This window comes from Dendropsophus ebraccatus, chromosome 3 (genome assembly GCF_027789765.1).
Source record: "Dendropsophus ebraccatus isolate aDenEbr1 chromosome 3, aDenEbr1.pat, whole genome shotgun sequence".
Taxonomy (NCBI): Eukaryota; Metazoa; Chordata; class Amphibia; order Anura; family Hylidae; genus Dendropsophus; species Dendropsophus ebraccatus.
Window position 1 is genome coordinate 18,374,581 of NC_091456.1, and position 21,595 is coordinate 18,396,175.

A 21,595-nucleotide genomic window follows, 5' to 3' on the forward strand; every position below is an offset into this window, starting at 1 on the left:
AGCAGTGAGACTGTCAATTGTAGTTGTCTAAGGCTGCAATCTCCTTGTAAAAATGCTTTTTATTGCTGCTATGAAGTGTCATAGAAGTGTGGCCAGGGCACTGCACTACACAGGAGTGTCCTGGCCCCGCCTCTATGACACTAAAGAACAGTAAAGTAATGTTCCCCAACATGTGGCTCTCCAGCTGTTGCAAAACTACAACTCTTTTCAGCTGTCAGGGCATGATGGGAGTTGTGGCGTTGCTGCTGCTGGAAAACATACGGGTATGTGTACACTGTAGGAAAGTTATGGAAAAAATCCAGTCCTAATAATACAAAAAAATGCATTTCCATGCACTGTAGAGAAATGTGGAATAAACACAAAACATGAAACATTTAGGCCAGTTTATTAGTTTATTAGCGTAATATGGCCACATTAATATGTTCCTACCTTACCGCTTTATATTGTGATTGCATGAAACAGAACTAACTTACCTAAATGTAAATGAGGCCACACAAAGCTAACTAGATCCACCCTAGACCACCATATGTAGTGATATTGACCCCTCCACTGTCTTAGTCAATTTTCCTTGTCTAAACCAGGGGCGCTTCTTATAGTCCAAAAATCATACCTAGTAATTGTAAATAATACATAGGGGAATATCTTATAGAGCTATAACAATAAATAATAAACTTTTCATTACTTCTAGCCACCACTAGGTGGAGCATGCTGCATACAGATTTATACAGCTCCCACTGAACTCGGCAATAACTCCATCTTTACAAAGCGTCTAAGAATTTTCATCATGAACTCTTATAAACATGAATTCTTGGGAAAGTGCTTTAGAAGAAATAATTTAAATCAGCTCGTAGTTTAATATTCATATTTTAATACATATTTTACATGTTTCAGCTTGGGAATGAATCCATTTCAGAAAAATCCAAAGCACGCCTCTGTACTTGCTGAAAGGTAATTATTTCAAAGAAATCTTCTACCTAGTATGTAAACAGTGATGCACCATCATTCCATTTATATTTTGCCATCAGGGAAGGAGACTGAATAGATAATAAGTATGGAAGGAATTGTTAGTTTCACCATGGAACATATGAAAAGTTATTTTGAGAGCAACACTCCTTTAAATCACTGTTATGTGTGTGAAATGCTGGGATTACATGCGTCTTGTCATTTAAATGTTTTTGAAGTCCTAGGGCAAAAAGTAAATATCCAAGAAAAAAAAAAAAAGCAAAAAAAAAAAGTTTACAACGAAAATAAAAAATAAAATAAAACCTTCCATGTTTTAATTTAGAATTTTATCTGAGCATTACGAACCCAAGTAATAGACAATGTATCCATATCACAGATCATGGGAGAGAATTATATTGGGGTTTATAGTTTTTGGTTAACTGTGGTCAGTCCAAAAAAAAAGTGTTTTTGTATTGCTTTGTAGTCTCAGGGGATATAGATATTTTACTCTGTACTTTGTTGGGAAAAAAAAGTGTGTATACTAGATAAGAGGTTTCATAATCACACCCCCTGAGCCCACCTTTCACACCATTTTACCATCACACCATCCATCGTACAGTTCTCTGAAAAGCATAGACAGTATTTAAAACAGTTAAGCCTGGGGCTGGGCGTTTAGTCGAATTAATTCGATTAATTCCACCTTAGGGAGGCTCACAATTAGATTTTTTTTAAGAAAGTCGCTAATTTGATTTTCCTAAAAAAAATCATTGCGTGCTGTGACCTGCAGGGGGAGTAGCAGAGGTCAGGGCTCGGGAGGTGCTGTTCCTGATTGCCTCCAGCACATTGAGGAGGAGGAAGGACGAGGTTCACAGTGCTGGGCCCCAGAGCTGCAGCTAGAAGAGCCCCGGGAGAGCGCCCCCTGCTGGATTCAGCGCTACAGAGGGTCTTTGCTTCACCCCTGCCACCTGCACACAGAAGTGGAGATCCTCCAGCAGCAGCAGCTAGGACCTGAGGAGACACAAAGGTCGCAACCAAAGGAAGAGGAAGGAGCAGGATAGCGACCCTAGAGCCAAAGTGCCATGCCTACCTTGCACCAAGCCTATCTGTACTGTACTACTCCCCTTAGCTACTATACCACTACTGCTACTGCACCCCTAATCTACTACTACTACTACTACCGTCAGCTACTATACCTCTACTACTACTACACCCCTAATCTACTACCACTACTACCGTCAACTACTATACCTCTACTACTTTGCTCTTCATCTACCACTACTACACCCCTCTACTACTATTAGATTTTACCATATCACCCAACTCTAGTTAAACCCCTATATCTCAGAAACCAGGGGGCATGGCAAGAAAGTAAAAAAACTGTTGGACTCAGGGCACCTAAGATAACAAGGTGATCTAAATAAAAAAAATCCTTTTTTTGGACTGACCACAGGTCCTCTTTAAATAATTTAATTTAAAAGAAAAAAAAAATAATATTTTTTACCTTCTTTACCTACATAGAATACTGGTTGGGTTTCAGGACTGTATTTGGAGCTCAACCTATGCCTGTGTAAAAAGAATAAATAAAATAAATAAATATATATATATATATATATATATATATATATATATATAATTTCCCAGAAGATTGTGCCATTCTAAATGCAGTTCTGCTCTTTATCCTGGTTGGTCAGTAGCATATGGGCCATTGTTTTAGCATCTCTTCGGATTTTTGTTTTCCTGTTGAGATTTTTTATAGTTCAGTCACACCAGAATTATTTTAGTAAGCTTCTTTTCTCTTATTTTCAGTGGAATAAACTATGATAAACCTCTACCACCTATTCAAGTGGCCTCCCTCCGTGCTGAGCGCATTGCTAAGGAAAAAAAGGTATTTTCGCCTCCCAGTTCTTTTAAAGAATAACTGTGCCACTAGCCATTATGTTCCAATAACCAGACTACAGTTCCTTGTGATTTAGGGATGTATTACACGACCCAATGCGTAGTGTAAGCGAGCGACGATCTGCTTTAGCTCAGTTACTGAGCCTATTACACAGCTCGACAGTTGGGCAGCAAAGGCTGCACGGAAATAGCTAGTGATGTCCGTGCAGCCCTTGCTGTCTATGTAGAATATAATAAAGCTATACTTACCTGTCAGCGCTACCCGGTGTCTTTTATGGCTTCTCCTACTTACCAAAGCTGCCACTGGCACTTGTCACATGCCACTGACCGAGATGGGACAGTGCCGTTGCCAGTTATTGGCTGAGCGGCCTGTCAATTCAGAGACAGCCTTAGAAGTGCCAGAAGGACACCAGGGAGCATAAACAGGTAAGTATAACTTTATTATTTTCTACATACTTTCATCAGCTATTGGCCGCGCACCTCTTGATTTTTAAGTTTCATGAAAGACAACGTCCAGCCTGTGATCTGCTCCTCGGTTGATCATTGTCTTTATTACACGGTGCGATATCTGCCTGATATTGTCTGATTCCGCTCTGTGTAATAGAGCGAGTCTGTAAGTACATTTATGCTGCCCTTTGAAAGATGCGTCATGAAGTCCTGACAGACTCCCTTGTTAGGAACAACTGTGTTTTACTCTAAAATGCTGCCATAGTTTAAAGCCAAGCCATGGCACCCAGGGAGGCGTCTGTGGAGTCTTTTCAGCTTTGTTTGATTTTTGTGGATTTCTCATAATGTAATAACTTATAGAGCAATACCACTAAGCTGTTTATAACCCTCACTCCCATGAGTTCAGTTCAGGTGCCCTAAAATTAGTCTTTACTGACACATTGAATTTCCTGCCGCACTATGTGGGCTGGACTAGCTACAAGGCCTCAATGTCTCTTGTTGACTTTCACCTATAGCACATAATGTTAGACAAACTGGTTGCTTGAGGCACCCAAGAGCTAAGAGCCCAAATACACAGGGCGAATATCAGGCAACACATCAGACTGAGGCCGAATATATTTACACAGTCAAGAAGTGCTTATACCTGTGCCACCTTTACCTCTTTTTAATATTCATTGTATAATGTAAATGTTGTGCAGGCATTAGTAGAGCAGCACCATAGGGCCCAACAACAGGCAGGTCCTCAGGCTCCACAACAGCCTCTACAAAATGGGCAACAACCATCAACCCCGGCAGTTCAGCCTGTCCAGGCTCAGCCTCAACAGCAAGTGGTGCAGCAGCAGGTCGTTCAGCAGCCACAAGCCGTTGTTGCCAGTCCAGCTGTTACCAATGTACCAACCACAGCAGTCCTGGTAAGTTGTAACCCTAGCCACTTATTAGTTCCAAGTATAACCTAGAACTGTGTTCTTCCAAACAAAGTGGACCCCCTGTACTACTATACTATAATTGATGCAGGATACAAAATGGATAAGTGAACTCTGGGAATGAATGTGTAAACCAGGCAGTGTCCACCACCTCCTTCTTCATGCAAGTATAGAAGCATGCGATGTCCAAAAATCAACCTTTTATCTGAAATTCAGAATTAGGTTTATTACTGAAGCATTATTTTATAATATTTAGGGCTAAAATAAAGGCTTAAAGGAGTACTCCGGCCCTTTAAAACCTTAAAATATACTAAAGATTTAAAGCGTAACTGTCATTTCAGGGCCATTTTTCGGAAAACATTAAATATCAACAGTACAAGCGATTTTAAGAAACTCTGTAATAGGTTTTATAAACCAAAAGAGTTTCCTTCTGTACAGAAAAAGCAATCTCCCAGCCTCCCCCCTCCCTTCAGAAGAAGCAGGATTTCTGTCTCCATTATGTGGCTATGGAGAGGGGAGGGGCTGTTAGGAGTGACTGAGCACGGATCAGTCTTGCACAGCACAACACCCTGCAATCTTTTCTCAGCAAGTTCATAGATAAGCACTGACCTTTCTGACACCTGAATTTAGCGTTTTAGGTGCCCAGACAGTCTACAAACAGCTGACCTTCATGTCACCTCTTCCTGCTCCCTCATCTCCCTCGGCCCCTCCCCCCTTCATAGGCTTGGAATGGAGAGAGCAGAACCCGTCTTCACTGGCTTCTCTGTAATGAAGACGTGTTTGCCTGATAATGCACAGATAAGAAGTCAGGGGGGGGGGAGGCTGGGAGATTGCTTCTTGAGTACAGAAGGAGGCTTTTTTGGCTGATGAAACCTATTACAAAGTTTCTTAAAATCGCTTATACTACTGATTTCTGCAATAAAAAAAAAAAAACATGACAGTTACGCTTTAATGCTTACCTCACCCTGCTCCCCCGGCATCCTCCTGCAGTGTCTCCGGGTGCCCTGCTGACGCCACCCCTTGCAAGTGAAACTCATCTCAGTGAAAGCCCTCCCAGCCAATCAGTGACTGAGGCAGGACTGTGCCACCGCCAGTGATTGGCTGAGTGGGATGTCACTGCAGAGACGATTTAGTGTCAGAAGAGGCGGCGGTCAGTGAGGGACCCAGAGACATTGCAGAAGGACACAGGTGGCATGGTGAGGTAAGCTAGTTTATAATGTTTTATATAAGGACAGCAATATATAAAAAGTTTTTAAATATCCTTTAAAAGCAGTACTCCATATATAATATGTATACTATAGCTATATACACGCCAGCTGGACCACTGCATTTAGAGCAGAGTGGTATTTGGTAACCTATGAAAAAAACAACAATGGCGAAAAATAAAGAACAGCATATCAGGAGAAGGAGACATTATTGTATTTGCAAAAATATTCATTTTGACGCGTCCTACAAATATAACTATATTAGTTGAGATGGGATTACCCTATTAATCTAATAGGCCCAGATCTATAAAAGTGTGTGAAATGGAAACTGGTGTAAACTGCCCAAAGCAACCAGTCACAACTCCGCTATCAAAACTGAAAGCTGAGCTGTGATTGGTTACTGAGGACAGTTTACACCTGTTTCTGTATTACGCACCTGGATAAATCTGGGCCATTGCTTTTTCTGACTGTTAGAAAGAGGAAATAAATCAGTTATTATGACACTTTAGCCAATACTTTGCTGTGTCTTCATGTTGCGTACTTTACTTGTGTTTTTTACAGGCTGGAACCATTAAGACAGCAGTAACAGGGGCAAGCATACCAGCTGGTAAGTTACCTCGTTATATAGTAGTGTCTTACAACTAAATTTAAAGGGACCCTACTCTTTTTTTACAAAATTGTGCTGCACATGTGCCAGTTAAAGTATGCCCTCCTCCTCCTTCCTATGTGTACCAGTCCCTGCCAGTGATAATCCTGCCTTAGGGTCCTTTTATACAAATAGATTTCTTGGCAGCAAATGGGTGCCGATCAGTAAGATAGGCGCTTGTTTGCAGTGCCTTTACAGCACAATTAATCGAGCTTCTGGGCTGCACGAACAATCTATGCATTGTTTGTGCGGCCATGGAAACTGACAGCAACAATCTTTCCCGTTCCACTCTCTGGCCGCCATTGTATCTTTAGGCTGCCCTGCCTCCTCCGGCTCTCAATCATTCTGGAGCAGGTGGCGGACTGAAGATACAGCGGTGGCTAAAGAGCAGGACAGGAAAGCGGTATGCCGGATCACACAGCAGCGCACTAGGTAAGTATGTACTGCTTGTGTGACCTGGAAACTGACTACACGGATATATACACATCTGTGCTGTCAGTTTCCTTCTGCTATCGACTGCACATCTTCTGTCTACACAGGGAGATGTTTGGCCGATAGCGATAAATCTTGCCACAGTCCAACATATGTGATCAGCTGAGGATTGGCCACTTTCCCGCTCCTTGGCCGATTGCTGTCACTTTTACATGGGTTTCTAGCAATGCTCCTGGCTAATAATTATCCCTTTACCACTGTCCTCTGCTAGCTTAGTGATCAGCGTGGGAAGGGGGTGTACAGAAGGTGTTCTTCACAATTTTTACTATTTGTTGTGCAGGCATTGTGTAAACCTCTTTGTTGGTCCATAAAGCACAATAATAAATTTGCATTTAAAGGGATTGTCCACTTTATCAAAGGGAATTGTTATTCAATATAAGGCGGTCCCTTGTACAGGCTCCTTCTCTCTGGAGCAAAGTTACAGAGTGGTTCGAACAGGCACCATGTTAAAATTAACTTTACAAGTGGTGGCGCTACAACGAAATTAAACACTTCCACACAGGTAACAACTATTCGTTGGGAGACCACAAGAAAAAAATAACTTTGCTATCAGCTTATTGTCACAGCACTAGTTAGGAATAGCAGCTCAGTCACCCACTGTGCAGGGAACTGCTATGTGGCTCCATTCACTTAAATAGCGAGGTCTGTGTTGCAGTTTCCTGCTCAGTGGGTGGCTGGGAGGGCTGCTGTGCTGGAGGAAAGCTGACGGGACCTCTGCTTATTCATTCTCAGGATTGGTGAGGATATTAGCTCTAGTGTATTGTTATAGCATATGCTAGCTACAAATCATCATAAGCCTTCCTTCTCAGATGTGTCTCTTCTCTGTGTAATACATGCTATCTTATTGACAGCTGCGGTTAGCGGAAATGTCATTGTCAATACTGTGGCGGGTGTCCCTTCTGCCACCTTCCAACCTATCAATAAGAGACTGGCATCTCCTGTTATTCCAGGCACACTGACTGTAAGTATAGCGTAATACCTTCCTAAATATTCACCGGAGAAGCATAAACTACTTAGGTTTCTTGTTACAATCTGGAATTTTACCTAAAATCGCCTTTTTACATATGCAAAGGCCTTGAGCTCTGTACAGCGAAGACAAACCGAGAAATAACTCAAAGGCTCCGAACCTTCTTTCTCAAAAAGCGTAAAAACGCATCACCATAGAGTTATCCTCTGTTCAGAATGTGAGCGGCTTAGAAACATAGAAGATTGTCGGCAGAAAAAGACCACTGGGTCCATCTAGTATTTCCCTTCTTATTATCTTAGGACAGATATATGTATATCCCAGGCAGGTTTACATTCACTTACTGTAGATTTACCAACCACATCTGCTGGAAGTTTGTCCCAAACATCTACTACTCTTTCAGTAAAGTAAGATTTTCTCATGTTGCTTCTGATCTTTCCCCCAACGAACCTGGTTCTTGAGTTCAGTTTGTTTTTTATTTTAAAACACACTTCCCTCTTGAACCTTATTTAGTCCCTCAACATATTTAAAGGTTTGGAACATGCCCCCCTTCCCTTCTTTCCTCCAGACTATACAGATTTAAATCCTTAAGTCTTTCCTGATATGGTTTATCCCTCACACCCTCCACCATTTTTGTAGCCGTCTTTGGACCCGTTCTATTTTATCAACATCTTTTTGTAGGTGACGTCTCCAGAACTGGACACAGTATTCCAGATGTGATGTCACTAGAGCTCTATACAGTGGGATCATAATCTCCCTCTTCCTACTAGTTATACCTCTATCTATACAGCCCATCACATCATTATATATACAGCCCAGCATACCATTATATATATACAGCCCAGCAATCCATTATATATACACAGCTCAGCATACTATTATATATATACACAGCTCCGCATACTATTAAATATATACAGCCCAGCATACCATTATATATATACAGCCCAGCATACCATTATATATACAGCCCAGCATACCATTATATATATACAGCCCAGCATAACATTATTTATATATATATATATATACACAGCCCAGCATACCATTACCATTATATATATCTATTTAGCCCAGCATACTATTATATATACAGCCCAGCATACCATTACCATTATATATATTTATTTAGCCCAGCATACTATTATATATACAGCCCAGCATACCATTATATATACAGCCCAGCATACCATTATATATATATACAGCCCAGCATACCATTATTTATATATATATATATACACAGCCCAGCATACCATTACCATTATATATATCTATTTAGCCCAGCATACTATTATATATACAGCCCAGCATACCAATATACAACCCAGAATACCATCACCATTATATATATTTTTTTAGCCCAGCATACTATTATATATACAGCCCAGCATACCAATATATATATATATACAGCCCAGTATACGATTTGCTTTTCCACTGCCTGGCTGCACAGGTGAGAAGTCGCTACTACTAAATCCTTCTCTTCTGAAGTCTTTGCCAACACAGAAGCTCGATATAATTCTCAGAGCATTCCTCCTTGTTATTGTAAGCTTTTTTTATTTTGACTGCTATTAATAAAATTAATTTCTTTTAGGCTCCTGGTGGGACAGCACAGGTCGTCCATGCTCAGCAAAGAGCAGTGGCCACCTCAGCGACACCTACAGAGATGGTGACAATAGCAACAAATCAAGGCGTCCGAGCAGTAACCCCAGTGACTGGTGGGACTGTGGTGTGCAGCAGTATCACCCCTGTCCAGACACAGGCCAGGTCCATTGTTACTCAGGTGACAACAGGTATTGAATCATTTTAGACTTTTTGTTGTTGTTGTTTTCTTCTTATATGTTGGTTGCTTTGCACAATAAAGATTTTTCTTGTCTTATTTTTGTGTCTGTTTCCTTTCCAGCTACAACAGCCGGGGTTCAGCTTGCCAGTAAAACCATTACTCCAGCTCAGTTCCAGCTTCTTCGACAACAGCAAGCTGCCCAGGTACAGGTGCCCCAGATCCAGGCTCAGGCACAGTCCCCGGGGCAGATAAAAGCTGTTGGTAAATTATCGCAGGTAGGTCGGCGACTGGTTGTTCTTATTTGCTATATCTCATCAGTGGTTATCGGATATTCATTATGTATTCTTTTACTGGAAATAGGAACAACTACTCAAGCTGCAAAAGCAGAAAATGCAACTTCCACAACAGACACCCCAGGCAGTAGCTCAGCAACAACAGCAGCAAACGCCTCCGCAAGGAGCTGCACAGCCAGCACCAGCTCAGGGGCAGCAGCAGCCGCAGCCAGCGCCACCACAGCAACAGGCCCAGCAGCTGACTGCAGTCACTGCACCAAGAGCGGGAGCCGTCCTCACAGGAGCTGTCACTAATCTGCATGTGGCTCGCCTGGTAGGTTCCAGCTGTTAGGAAAGAATATCTCAAAGGTTCAACTCTTTTCTGCACTTGTACACTGGGGTGTAGCTAGAATTCTGGGGGCCCCATAGCAAAAAATTTTAAGGGGCTCCCCTCCCCATCTCTTGCGGCCAGAGACAGAAGCCTGGCTGCAGCCACAAGAATGACTGGCAGAGCAGAGAGCCAATGGCTGCTTGCTATGACAGTCCACTGTTTTTGCTTAACCCCTTATGTGCTGCATTTGTGTGTGTAAGTGACCCAATGTTCAGAAGACAAAGAGATATCTGCTTTACTGCTGGTGCACTGATAACCCCCTGACCTCTGCAGGGAGCTCTGCACATTTTCCTTTCCTACTTGATTGCAGCAGCTGGAGAACAGAGGTCAGGGGTTATCGGAGCAGTGAAGCAGAGATCTCTGTCTCCTGCTAGTTAACCTTGTTAACTTTTTTGTGTTGCAGCATGTAAGTAAACACTGGGTCACTTACACTTTGCAGTACATAAGGGGTTAAGCAGAAGGACACACACTCTTACCTTCCCCCCCGGCCCCCCCTCCTGAATGGGCCCCATAGCAACTGCCTACCCTGCCTCTATGGTAGCTACACCACCACTGCTTGTACAACACTGGTACTTCTGAGGGTTGCTGAAACTAAAACAGTCCTCAATCATAATCTCTCTGCTATATTTAGACATAAGCACTTCTGAATCCATGTATAGTAGTTCTAGCCTTTGCCTCTATTCTGATAGGACTCTGCCCACAAGTCAGCTGTTAATAACAACCAATAATAATAATAATTATTTGTATAGCCAGAATCCGATTTCACCAGATTCCGCAGCGCTTCCAACCTATTTTTGCAGCCAGGTACAGAACATTAAAGGGGTAGTTCTCCAAAAAAATTCTTTCAAATCAACTGATCCCAGCAAGTGCCAGAAATGTGTAATTTGCTTCTATTAAAAAAATCTCCGGTCTTCTAGTACTTATCAGCTGCTGTATGTCCTACAGGAATTGGTGGATTAGTGGTGTACAATGCTCTCTGCTGACATGAACAGTCCAGAGCAGTAGCAAATCCCCATAGAAAACCCCTCCAGATTGAATGAAGAGAATACCATTTTCTACAGGACATACAGCAGCTTATAAGTACTGGAAGATTTGAGAATTTTTAATAGAAGTAAATTACAAATCTCTGGCACTTTCTGGCACCAGAATTAAGATTTTTTTTTGTGAACTACTCCTTAAAGCATAACAATGTTTGTTGTCACCTTCATCAGTTAAAGTCCCGCAAAAATAAAAAATCACAGGCAGGGGGTGCAGAAAAATAATAAAGAATGTATACTTACCCATCTCTGTGCCCCGCAGCACCACTTTACCAATCTCTGACAGCCACTGGCGTCCTGAAGCTCCTGTTGGTGCAGTGTCACTTACCCAACTGATGAATTGCCTGCTCAGTTATTGTGACTGGGGCGGGACACTGGTGCAGTCACTGATTGGCTGAGCGAGCAATCCATCAGCCGGGCCGTTACATTGAAGCGGCAGGATCTGTGACTTACCAGGAAACAGGCTGAAAATTACATCTGGTGGCTGTAAGAGAGTGGTGAGAGCAGTGCTATGAGGACACTGGGACGGGTAAGTATACTTACCTTCCTGATTATGTTCCCCTATACCCCTGCCGGCCTGTGATTTTTTTTTTTCTCCTTTTAAATAAATGTCTTGCTTTTTAGTGTTCTCCAGCTCTATGCTTGACCATTCTTCCCACTTCCAACACTTTATATGAAGAAGTGACTGTTCACTCGCTGCCTAATATATCCCCCCACCTTGTGACAGGAGCCATTGTCATGTGATCATTAGTGATGAGCGAATAGTATTCGATCGAATACTACGTTATTCAAGCTATCAGTAAAAAATCGATTGACCCTCCCACCCCCCTGGTGCTTTTTCCAGCCAATAAACATGCAGGGGGAGGGACAGGCACTAGGAATAGGCAGGCCTTTTAAAAAAAGCTTTAACTGTGATTGGCTGGCTAAACCATGTGACCTCCTGAGTATACCAATAGGGGATTTCAGATTTGTGTCACTTGCTGGTTGGAGCCAGGGAGGGAGAGGCTGTATACCAGGGAGAGAAAGCTTTTAGATGAAGTAAGGTAGGAAGGGACCCCCAAAAGCCCTTGTTAGGGCTAAAACTATAAAAAAAAAAAACTGAGATTTACAAGCTGTTGTGAGACAGTGTGTTCAGGGTCCTATTAGACGAAGCGATTTTTAATGTTTACCGATAAACGATTGCAAAGAAGATTGTTTATCGTTAACCTGAAATCGTTCACCATATTACACAGAATGATGGTCGTTAGTTCCGATTGTTATTGCGAGCGTAACTACTCCATCTGATCACAGCAAAGCAATAAACAATGTGCAATTACACTGAACGATTAGTGAACAAATGCGGAATTTGAGCAAACGATTAGCGAACAATAGTTAGCAAACGATAATCGTCCAGTGTAATAGGGTAGGAAGGGACCCCCAAAAGTTAGATGTACCCTGGCATGCTTCCCCTGCTGTCCCAGATGCATTCCAGAGGTGTTGGCATCATTTCCTGAGGTTTCATTGTGCACTTGGTGACACTTGGTGGTCGAATATTGATTTTAAAGTCCCGAGTATTTTTCTTCCATAGACTATAATGGGATTCGATATTCGATCGAATATCTGGGGCTATTCTAATCGAATTTCTAATATTCGAATATTTCATTTTTCACTCATCTCTAGTGATGATCAATGTTATTCACTTACCCTGGTGATGTGGATACAGCTGAGGGCTCGTATAGGAGTCACTTGCCAAATGTCAGTCATAAATTATAATAAAATGTTTTGTGCATTTGTACGTTTTTTTTCCAATGAGATCTATGTAGCTTATTTTCTTTTCTTCTGTATGTTACACTTTATGTCTACTTACATTTCACTTACCTTTTCAGCTTCAGGCCCAGGGGCAAATTCAGACCCAACCAGGGCAAACTGCGCAAGTGGCGCTAGCGAAGCCTCCAGTGGTGTCGGCCGTTGTGTCATCCACAGGTGTGACCACGCTACCTGTCACAGTGGCTGGAATCAGCGTTGCTATTGGTCAACCCCCAAAAGCTGCAGGTATTCTGTCTAGCTTTTATATTAATGGATCATAACAATCATTTAAAAATTTGTTTTAGTGTCCCCTTTATAGTCAATCCAATATCACAGCGGATACTGGGAATGAAACTAAATAAGGCTCTATACACACTAGCATCATAGTACACAAAGAAATATGCCGCTGACTTGTAATGAGAAGAATAGCACTGCCAATGATGTTAGGCTGGGTTCACACTATGTTTTTACAATCCGTTTTTTCATCCGTTTTTTGCAACAAAAAAAAAAGTATGCCTTTGTGTGCATCCGTTTTGATCCATTTTTCCATTGACTTCCATAATAAAAAAAAAAAAACGGATCCATTTTTTTTATGTACACATAAACGTAGTCAACCTCATTTTTGTGTCCATTAAAAAAACCGATCTGTTTTGATCCGTTTTTTTTTTTTATATAATGGAAGTCAATGGAAAAACGGATGAAAACGGATACACACAAATACATACGTTTTACATCCGTTTTTTCATCCATTTTTTGCAGAAACGGAAAATAAAACGGATAGCAAAAACATAGTGTGAACTCAGCCTAACGGTGCTATTACACAAAGCGATTTTCAACGATAAACGACTAACGATAAACATTTGCAAACGAGATCGTTTACCTGAAATCGTTTACCATATTACACAGAACGATGGTCGTTAGTTACGATGGTTACTATGACTGTTATTGCGATCGTTACTATGATCATTTACTCCTTCTGATCCTGGCATAATAATGAACAATGTGCAATTACACCGAACGATTAGTGAAAAAATGCGGAACTTGAGCGAACGAATGTGGAATTACAGCGAACGATTAACGATAATTTTAGGTTCAGATCTAAATAAACGATCAACCACATTGGAACAATTTTTCAATCGTTGCCTGCAATTACACAGAGCGATTATTGTTTAAATTCGAACCATATAGCGATTTTTCGCACGATAATTGTCCCATGTAATAGGGCCCTAAGGGTAATATAGACACAAAGTTAGAGCTGTGCTTTTGTCCTATAGGTGGGCAGACTGTGGTCGCTCAGCCATTGAATGTACAGCAGCTCCTGAAATTAAAGCAGCAACAGCAGCAACAAAAAGCCTTGCAGTCTGGGGCCTCTGCAGGACAGACCTCCGTACAGCAGCAGAAGGTAAGAACTTTAACTACTTATAACCATATTTTGGTTTCAACACAATTAACCCCTTAGTGACCGCCGCACGCATATTCACGGCGGCCACTAATGGGCTTTATTCCGATGCGTACGCCTTTTAACGGCGGGCGCATCGGAATAAATTACCGCCCGCCGGCGGCTGCAGGACGGGTGATTAGCGGTCAGTATGACCGCTGACACCCTCCTGTAACTGCCCGGAGCGGAGGATTCTCCGCTCCGGGCAGTTTAACCCGTTAAATGCCGCTGTCAAAGCGTGACAGCGGCATCTAACGGGTCCCCGTGGATCCCGGACGGCGCCGCAGGTCCACTTCCGTGATCGCGATGTCCCGCGGCGCCGTCCGGGGTCCCGATGTCTCCATGGTGATCCCGGGGTCCTAATGAAGGTCCCCGGGGTCACCATGGAGATGCCTGATGCTGACAGGGGTGGCCGTGGCTATTGCCTGTCAGCATGAGGCATGATACAATACATTGCAGTACATCAGGTACTGCAATGTATTGTATCAGTGATCAAAGTATTTTACACTAGTGTACAGTAATGTACACTAGTGTAAAAGTAAAAAAAAGTGAAAAAAAAGTGTGCACCAAACACAACACAGCCCCCCCCAGCCCCCCCCCAATAATAAAGATGCATTACATTCCCCATACCCAATAAAACGTGACATAAAAGTGATCAAAAACACAAATCCTATACATATTTGGTATCGCCACGTCCGTAACGACCCAATCTATAAAACTATATCAATAATTATATCGCACGACACACGCTGTAAAAAAAATATAAAAAAACAGTACCAGAATAGCTGTATTTTATCAATCCACTTTAGAAAATACGTCATAAAAGAGATCAAAAAGTCATATACATATAAAACTTGGTATCAATAGAAACTACAGATCTTCCCGCAAAAAATAAGCCCAAAACCAGCTCTGTCGCGCAAAAGATGAGAACGCTATGGATCTTGCAATGCGGCGACAGTTTTTGTGGGTTTTTGCTAGGAAGATGGTTTCTATTGCGCCAAAGTGATAATAGTTAAAAAAACCTATACAAATGTGGTATCGCCGTAACCGTACCGACCCAGAGAATATATGTATTATGTTATTAGTGACCGCTGATACGGATTTTTACGACGATCACTAATGGGCTCTATTCTGCTGCCATCAGCTCTTTATGGCGATGGTGCAGAATAGTGCAGCGGCATCGGTAATGCCCGCAGCCCACTCCTCTCAGCTACCGGAGGTAGCTGAGGGGTTGCGGCAGAGTGTGGGGTCAGTCCTGGCCAGTCCCCTCACCGGCGATCGCCGTTATTACCAGTATAACGGCGGCCACCGGTAACAGACATTGCCAGCGCAGCTGAACGCTTTCATCTCTTCTCACCGTGAATCCACAGTGAGAGATGAGAACATGTCCCCCCCCCTGTCCCCAGAATTAACCCTAGTGACCTGGTCACTGACCCTCCCCTCCCAGGGCGGCCATCTGATCCAAGATGGCCGCCGCCATCTCTGTGAACAGACTCTGTTCACAGTGATGGATTCCTAAAAATGATGAAAGCTTCATTCTCTCCACCACCGGAGGTGGCGGAGAGCATGGGGCAATGATCGGTGACCACCCGGTGTGGTCCCAGTACAAGTGATCAGCAGTATATACTATATACCACTGATCGCTTGTTCCAAATGGTTCCGGCACTTTTTTACGCCTGTCACCGAAGTCAAGTGCCCTGGATTACCCGTAACCACCCTGGATTACTTGTAACCACCCCAGATTACCTGTAACCACCCCAGATTGCCCGTCACCACCCCAGATTGCCCGTAACCACCCCAGATTGCCAGTAACCACCCTAGATTGCCTGTAATCTCCCCAGATTGTCCGTAATCTCCCCAGATTGCCCGTATCCACTCCAGATTGCCCGTATCCACCCCAGACAGCCCATAACCATCCCAGACAGCCCATAACCATCCCAGACAGCCCATAACCACCCCAGATTGCCTGCCACCACCCCAGATTGCCCGTCACCACCCCAGATTGCCTGTCACTACCCCAGATTGCCTGTCACTACCCCAGACTGCCTGTCACTACCCCAGATTGCCCGTAATCTCCCCAGATTGCCCGTAATCTCCCCAGATTGCCCGTAATCTCCCCAGATTGCCCGTAATCTCCCCAGATTGCCCGTAATCTCCCCCAGATTGCCCGTAATCTCCCCCAGATTGCCCGTAATCTTCCCCCAGATTGCCCGTAATCTCCCCCAGATTGCCCGTAATCTCCCCCAGATTGCCCGTAATCTCCCCCAGATTGCCCGTAATCTCCCCCAGATTGCCCGTAATCTCCCCCAGATTGCCCGTAATCTCCCCCTGATTGCCCGTAATCTCCCCCAGATAGCCCATAACCATTCGAGATAGCCCGTAACCACCACAGATTGCCACATACTGCCTGTAACTACCACAAATTGCCTGTAACCACCCCAGATTGCTCGCAACCAGCCCAGATTGCCCGTCACCACCCCAGATAGCCAGTAAACACCCCATAACCACCCCATACAGCCAGTAAACACCCCCAGATTCCCCGTGACCACCCCAGATTGACCGTAACCACCCCAGATTGACCGTAACCACCCCAGATTGGCACAGACTGCTCGTGACCACCCCAGATTGCCCATAACCCCACCAGATTGCCTGTTGCCACCTCAGATAGCCAGTAAACACCCCGAGATTGTCCATTACCACCCCAGGTAACCAGTTAACACCCACATATTGCCTGTAACTAAAATGACACTCCTTCTCTTCTGAGCCCTGCTGTGTGCCCATACAGTGGTTTATGCCCACATATGGGGTACCGTTCTACTCAGGAGAACCTTCGTTACAAATGTTGGGGTGCTTTTTCTCCCCTGTTCCTAGTGAAATTGAAAAATTTCAAACCAAACAAACATGTTATTGGAAAAATTCAATTTTTTTCATTTTTACAGTCTAGTTTTGAATACTTTCCTCCAATACCTGTGGGGTCAAAATGCTCACCACACCCCAAGATGAATTCCTTGAGGGGTGTTCTTTCCAAAATGGGGTGACTTTTGGGGGGGTTCTATTCTTCTGACACTACAGGGGCTCTGCAAAGGCACCTGGCGCTCAGAAACTTCTTCAGCAAAATCTGAACTGGAAATGCTAATTGGCGCTCCTTCCCTTCTGAGCCCTGCTGTGTGCCCATACAGTGGTTTATGCCCACATATGGGGTACCATTGTACTCAGGAAAACCTGCGTTACAAAATTTGGGGTGCATTTTCTCTCATGTTTATTATGAAAATGAGATACTTTAATCTTAACAAATATATTATTGGAAAATTTCTATTTTCCATTTTTTTCCGGCCTAATTGTGAATACTTTCCTCCAGCCACTGTAGGGTTAAAATGCTCATTATACCCCTAGATTAATTCTTTAAGGTGTCTAGTTTCCAAAATGGGGTCACTTATGGGGGTTTCCAGCATACAAGCCTCCTAAATCAACTTAAAAAAAGAACTGGTCCCTAAAAAAATCAGTTTTGGAAATTTGATGAAAATTTGATAATTTGCTGATACATTTCTAAGCCCCGTAACACCCTAAAACAGTGAAATATGTTTACAAAATGAAGCCAGAATAAAGAGGACATATTGATAATGTGACTTACTAACTAATTTTTGTCATGTGCCTTTTTTTTTTTTAGAAGCAAAAAATTTCAAAGTTCGTAAAGTGCAAAATTTTCTAATTTTTCATTATATTTTGATGTTTTTCACAAAAAACACACAAGACAGTGACCAAATTTTGCCACTAACATAAAGTACCATATGTTACGAAAAAACTATCTCAGAATCGCTAGCATACGTTAAAGCATCACTGAGCTATAAGCGCATAAAGTGAGACAGGTCAGATTTTGAAAAATGAGCCTGGTCATTAAGGCCGAAACAGGCTTGGTCCCTAAGGGGTTAAATAGTTGTAGACCATTTTTCTTGCCGTTTTTTTTTTATTGTTTGGGGAAACCTGCCGACTGGAACCCCCAATAATTCATAGACTCAAAGAACAGCACTGTTTAAAGGGGTTGTTCACCAAAATTTTTTCCCTTCAAATCAACTGGTGCCAGAAAGTGGCAGAGATTTGTAATTTACTTTTATTACAAAATCTCAGTATGTCCTGCAGAAAGTGGTATTTTTTTCCAGTCTGAGGAGCAGGAGAGGTTTCCTATGGGGATTTTACTGCTCTGGACAGTTCCTGACATGGGCAGAGGAGGCAGCAGAGAGCACTGTGTCAGACTTAAAGGAATACACCACTACCTGCAGGACATACAGCAGCCGATAAGTACTGGGAGATTTGAGATTTTTTTTTTAATCAAAGTAAATTACAAATCTCTAGCACTTGATTTAAAAGACATTTTTTGGTGAACAACCCCTTTAAGCGCAGTGTGCCCAGTGGAATTCCCTGCCATCTGCCATCTGTGCTATGAACTGCAGGAAAGGTCATGTAAATGCGGAGGCAGGGAGCGCCATAGTACAGGGAAAACTTTAAAGGGGACACTGCATAGAAGCCCCTTCAGTTTTCAGATTGTGGGGTCCAGGTAATCATTGTTCCGTGTGATGAGAAAAGCCTTTTCAGCCAGTGTTCATGCACATTAACTATTATAAAAGTCTCAGTATTTGTCAGTAACATTGGGGGAGATTTATCAAACATGGTGTAAAGTGAAACTGTCTCAGTTGCCCCTAGCAACCAATCAGATTCCACCTTTCATTTTCCAAAGAGTCTGTGAGGAATGAAAGGTGGAATCTGATTGGTTGCTAGGGGCAACTGAGCCAGTTTCACTTTACATCATGTTTGATAAATCTCCCCCATTGTCTTTTGTACTTTTTAGCAGATGACTCAACAGGTCACTGTCCAGGCCCAGCAACAACAACAGCAGCAGGCCCAGCAGCAGAAGTTAACCTATGCCGCTCAGCCAGCCATTAAAACCCAGTTCCTCACCACTCCTATCGCTCAGACTCAGAAATCGCCCGGTGCCCAACAAGTGCAGGCGCAGATTCAGGTACAGGTAACTACTGCTTACCTACACGCAGGCATAAGTGGCAGCCTACCCATTCATGTCATGTTTTTTTTTTTTTTCCATTTCACAGTTAAGTGCATGAAAACATACTCAAAGATGTCTTTTTAGCCATTTATATTACATGGTAGTGCTGATCCCTATGGTAATGTATTCAGCATTGTAAATATAAACTTAGGGCCATAATTCATCATTCTATCGGGGGCGCGTCACAGAGGGGAGGGGATACCCCTTTCTATAAATCGTAATATAATACATGGACATCATTAAAGGGGTAGTGCGGTGAAAAAATTTTTTTCACTAAATAACACACATTACAAAGTTATACAACATTGTAATGTGTGTTATTTATGTGAATGACCCCCTTCCCCGTGTTTTCACCCCCCGGCACTTGACCGGAAGTTTAATACTGTATACTCATGTAATCACTGTCGACCCCTTCCGTCCCGGCCGCCATCTTGGGACGATTATGTCAATCTTTAGGAGAGCGGCCTGACTGCTCCAGCCCTCCCTCATGGCGGACCCCTTCCAGCACCTCATCCGCTGCTCAGCCGCAATTGGCTGAACATAACCGAAGATGTCTGGGGCTACATCCAATCACGCGCTCCGGCAGCCTTTTGATTGGGTGTAGCCCTAGATGCCCTCTGTTATTCTCAGCCAATCGCAGCTGATGATGCGCTGAAGGGGGGGGGGCGGCATGAGGGAGGGCTGGAGCAGTCAGGCTGGGCTCCTGAAGAGTGACTTAACCGTCCCAAGATGGCGGCCTCTTTGCATAACAAAGCAATTAAAAGCCCGCACATTCACACTAACACCTTAACACAGTGAATTGGTACATTTTGTTTAATCAAACGGTGTGCTAAGAACCTCATTTAAAAAAAAAATAATAGGAATAATAATTAAAACGCTATATGACACTTGCACTTTGCTGCAGTAATTTTCTGTTTTTGGCCCTTCTATGTATTACATGACTAATCACTACAGGCTATGTAAATGTCTCAATCATAAGATATATCATAATATCTGCATAGTCTGGAGGAAAGAATGGAAGGGGAAGCGTGATGGAAATGTTAAAGGAACAAATAAGGCTACATTTACACGTCCGCAAATGTTGCAGATCTGTGCTGCAGAAAAAAGGGGAAAGGCCTAGTGCGGACCGTAGTTATGGCACAGACACACCAATAAATTTATATGGGATCCACAATTCTAGCTAGTGTAGCCATTCTGACCATTCCTCCTTTTTTACAAATACTTTACACTTTTACTGATCCACAAAAAATACGGACAGCTGTTGGAGCATCTGTAGGATCAATACTCAGCAATACTTGTTATAATCATTAAAGGGGTATTTCAAGTATTAAAAAGCGTATTTTCTGTCCACAGGAAAGGGAATTTGTGTCGGGTTGCCATCTTTGTGGTTCCCTAGACAGTGAATGGAGCGGTGGTGTAGGCTCACTGCTCTGTTTCAAGACCTGGGTTCTTGGGGGGGGAGAATCAACCTCTGGGACCCCGTGATCTGTGACTTAAAGTGTCACTGTCGTTTTTTTGTTTGTTTGTTTTTTGCAGAAATCAATAGTCCAGGTGATTTTAAGAAACTTTGTATTTGGGTTTATTAGGCAAATATGTCATTATCTGTATTCAAAAAGACTTTTCCTAGCCCCCTCCCCCTCCTCCTCTCTCATTCACTGCTCATTATCAGGAAATCTCGACTCTTTTACATTAGTCGGGCCCTGTCTAACCTATGGAGAGGGGAGGGGGGAGGAGGGAGATTAGTCGGCAGCAGAGAACATAGGATTACACAGCAGGACCTGTGTGAAAGTCGGTATTCAGAGGTCAGAGAGGTCAGTGCTGACTTCAGAGGTGATAGCCTGCAGATGTAGCTGTAAATTAACTCTTTGTTGTCCTGTTTTGGTGACTCTTCTCCCTTCACCCCTCCCCTCTCCATAGACAATCATGAAGACGGGGGAGAGCTTCAAACTGCTTTTTCATGCTAAAAATGCATTTTTCGGCTAATAAACCCAAAAACAATGTTTCTTAAAATCACCTGTACTGTTGATTTCTGCAAAAAAAAAATTAGATGACAGTGACACTTTAAGATATGACTTAGAGTACCCCTTTAACCAGCTAAACAAGAATTTATTGTTGGCAAAATCTGTTGATTTGCCATATTTTATCCTCTTACTTCCTTTCTAATATTAATAAAGAGATCATTTCATCGCTTCATCATCTGCTCATTTCCTCAAGGTTGCAAAGCTCCCACAGGTGCTCCAACAGCAGGCCGCCGCGGCTAATATCCAGCAGATGGTAGCGGCCACTCAGCAGGTTAGTGGGTTTTCCATCATGTG

The 21,595-nt window shown here is 42.9% G+C and overlaps 1 protein-coding gene across 17 annotated transcripts in view; it reads left to right on the forward strand.

Annotated features, from left to right (window-relative positions):
• Positions 1 to 21,595, forward strand: part of LOC138785263 (E1A-binding protein p400-like) — a 110,359-nt gene that overhangs the window by 83,987 nt on the left and 4,777 nt on the right. For 6 of the 17 annotated variants that reach the window (XM_069961023.1, XM_069961018.1, XM_069961022.1 and 3 more), the window contains 12 exons: positions 892 to 948; positions 2,749 to 2,827; positions 3,984 to 4,196; positions 5,975 to 6,020; positions 7,403 to 7,512; positions 9,113 to 9,311; positions 9,422 to 9,576; positions 9,662 to 9,907; positions 12,867 to 13,032; positions 14,061 to 14,188; positions 19,068 to 19,244; positions 21,495 to 21,572. In XM_069961023.1, coding sequence (XP_069817124.1) covers positions 892 to 948; positions 2,749 to 2,827; positions 3,984 to 4,196; positions 5,975 to 6,020; positions 7,403 to 7,512; positions 9,113 to 9,311; positions 9,422 to 9,576; positions 9,662 to 9,907; positions 12,867 to 13,032; positions 14,061 to 14,188; positions 19,068 to 19,244; positions 21,495 to 21,572 — 1,654 coding nt within the window. The remainder of the gene's footprint in view (positions 1 to 891; positions 949 to 2,748; positions 2,828 to 3,983; positions 4,197 to 5,974; positions 6,021 to 7,402; positions 7,513 to 9,112; positions 9,312 to 9,421; positions 9,577 to 9,661; positions 9,908 to 12,866; positions 13,033 to 14,060; positions 14,189 to 19,067; positions 19,245 to 21,494; positions 21,573 to 21,595) is intronic. The other 11 variants (XM_069961020.1, XM_069961033.1, XM_069961035.1 and 8 more) reach the window with 7 other exon arrangements.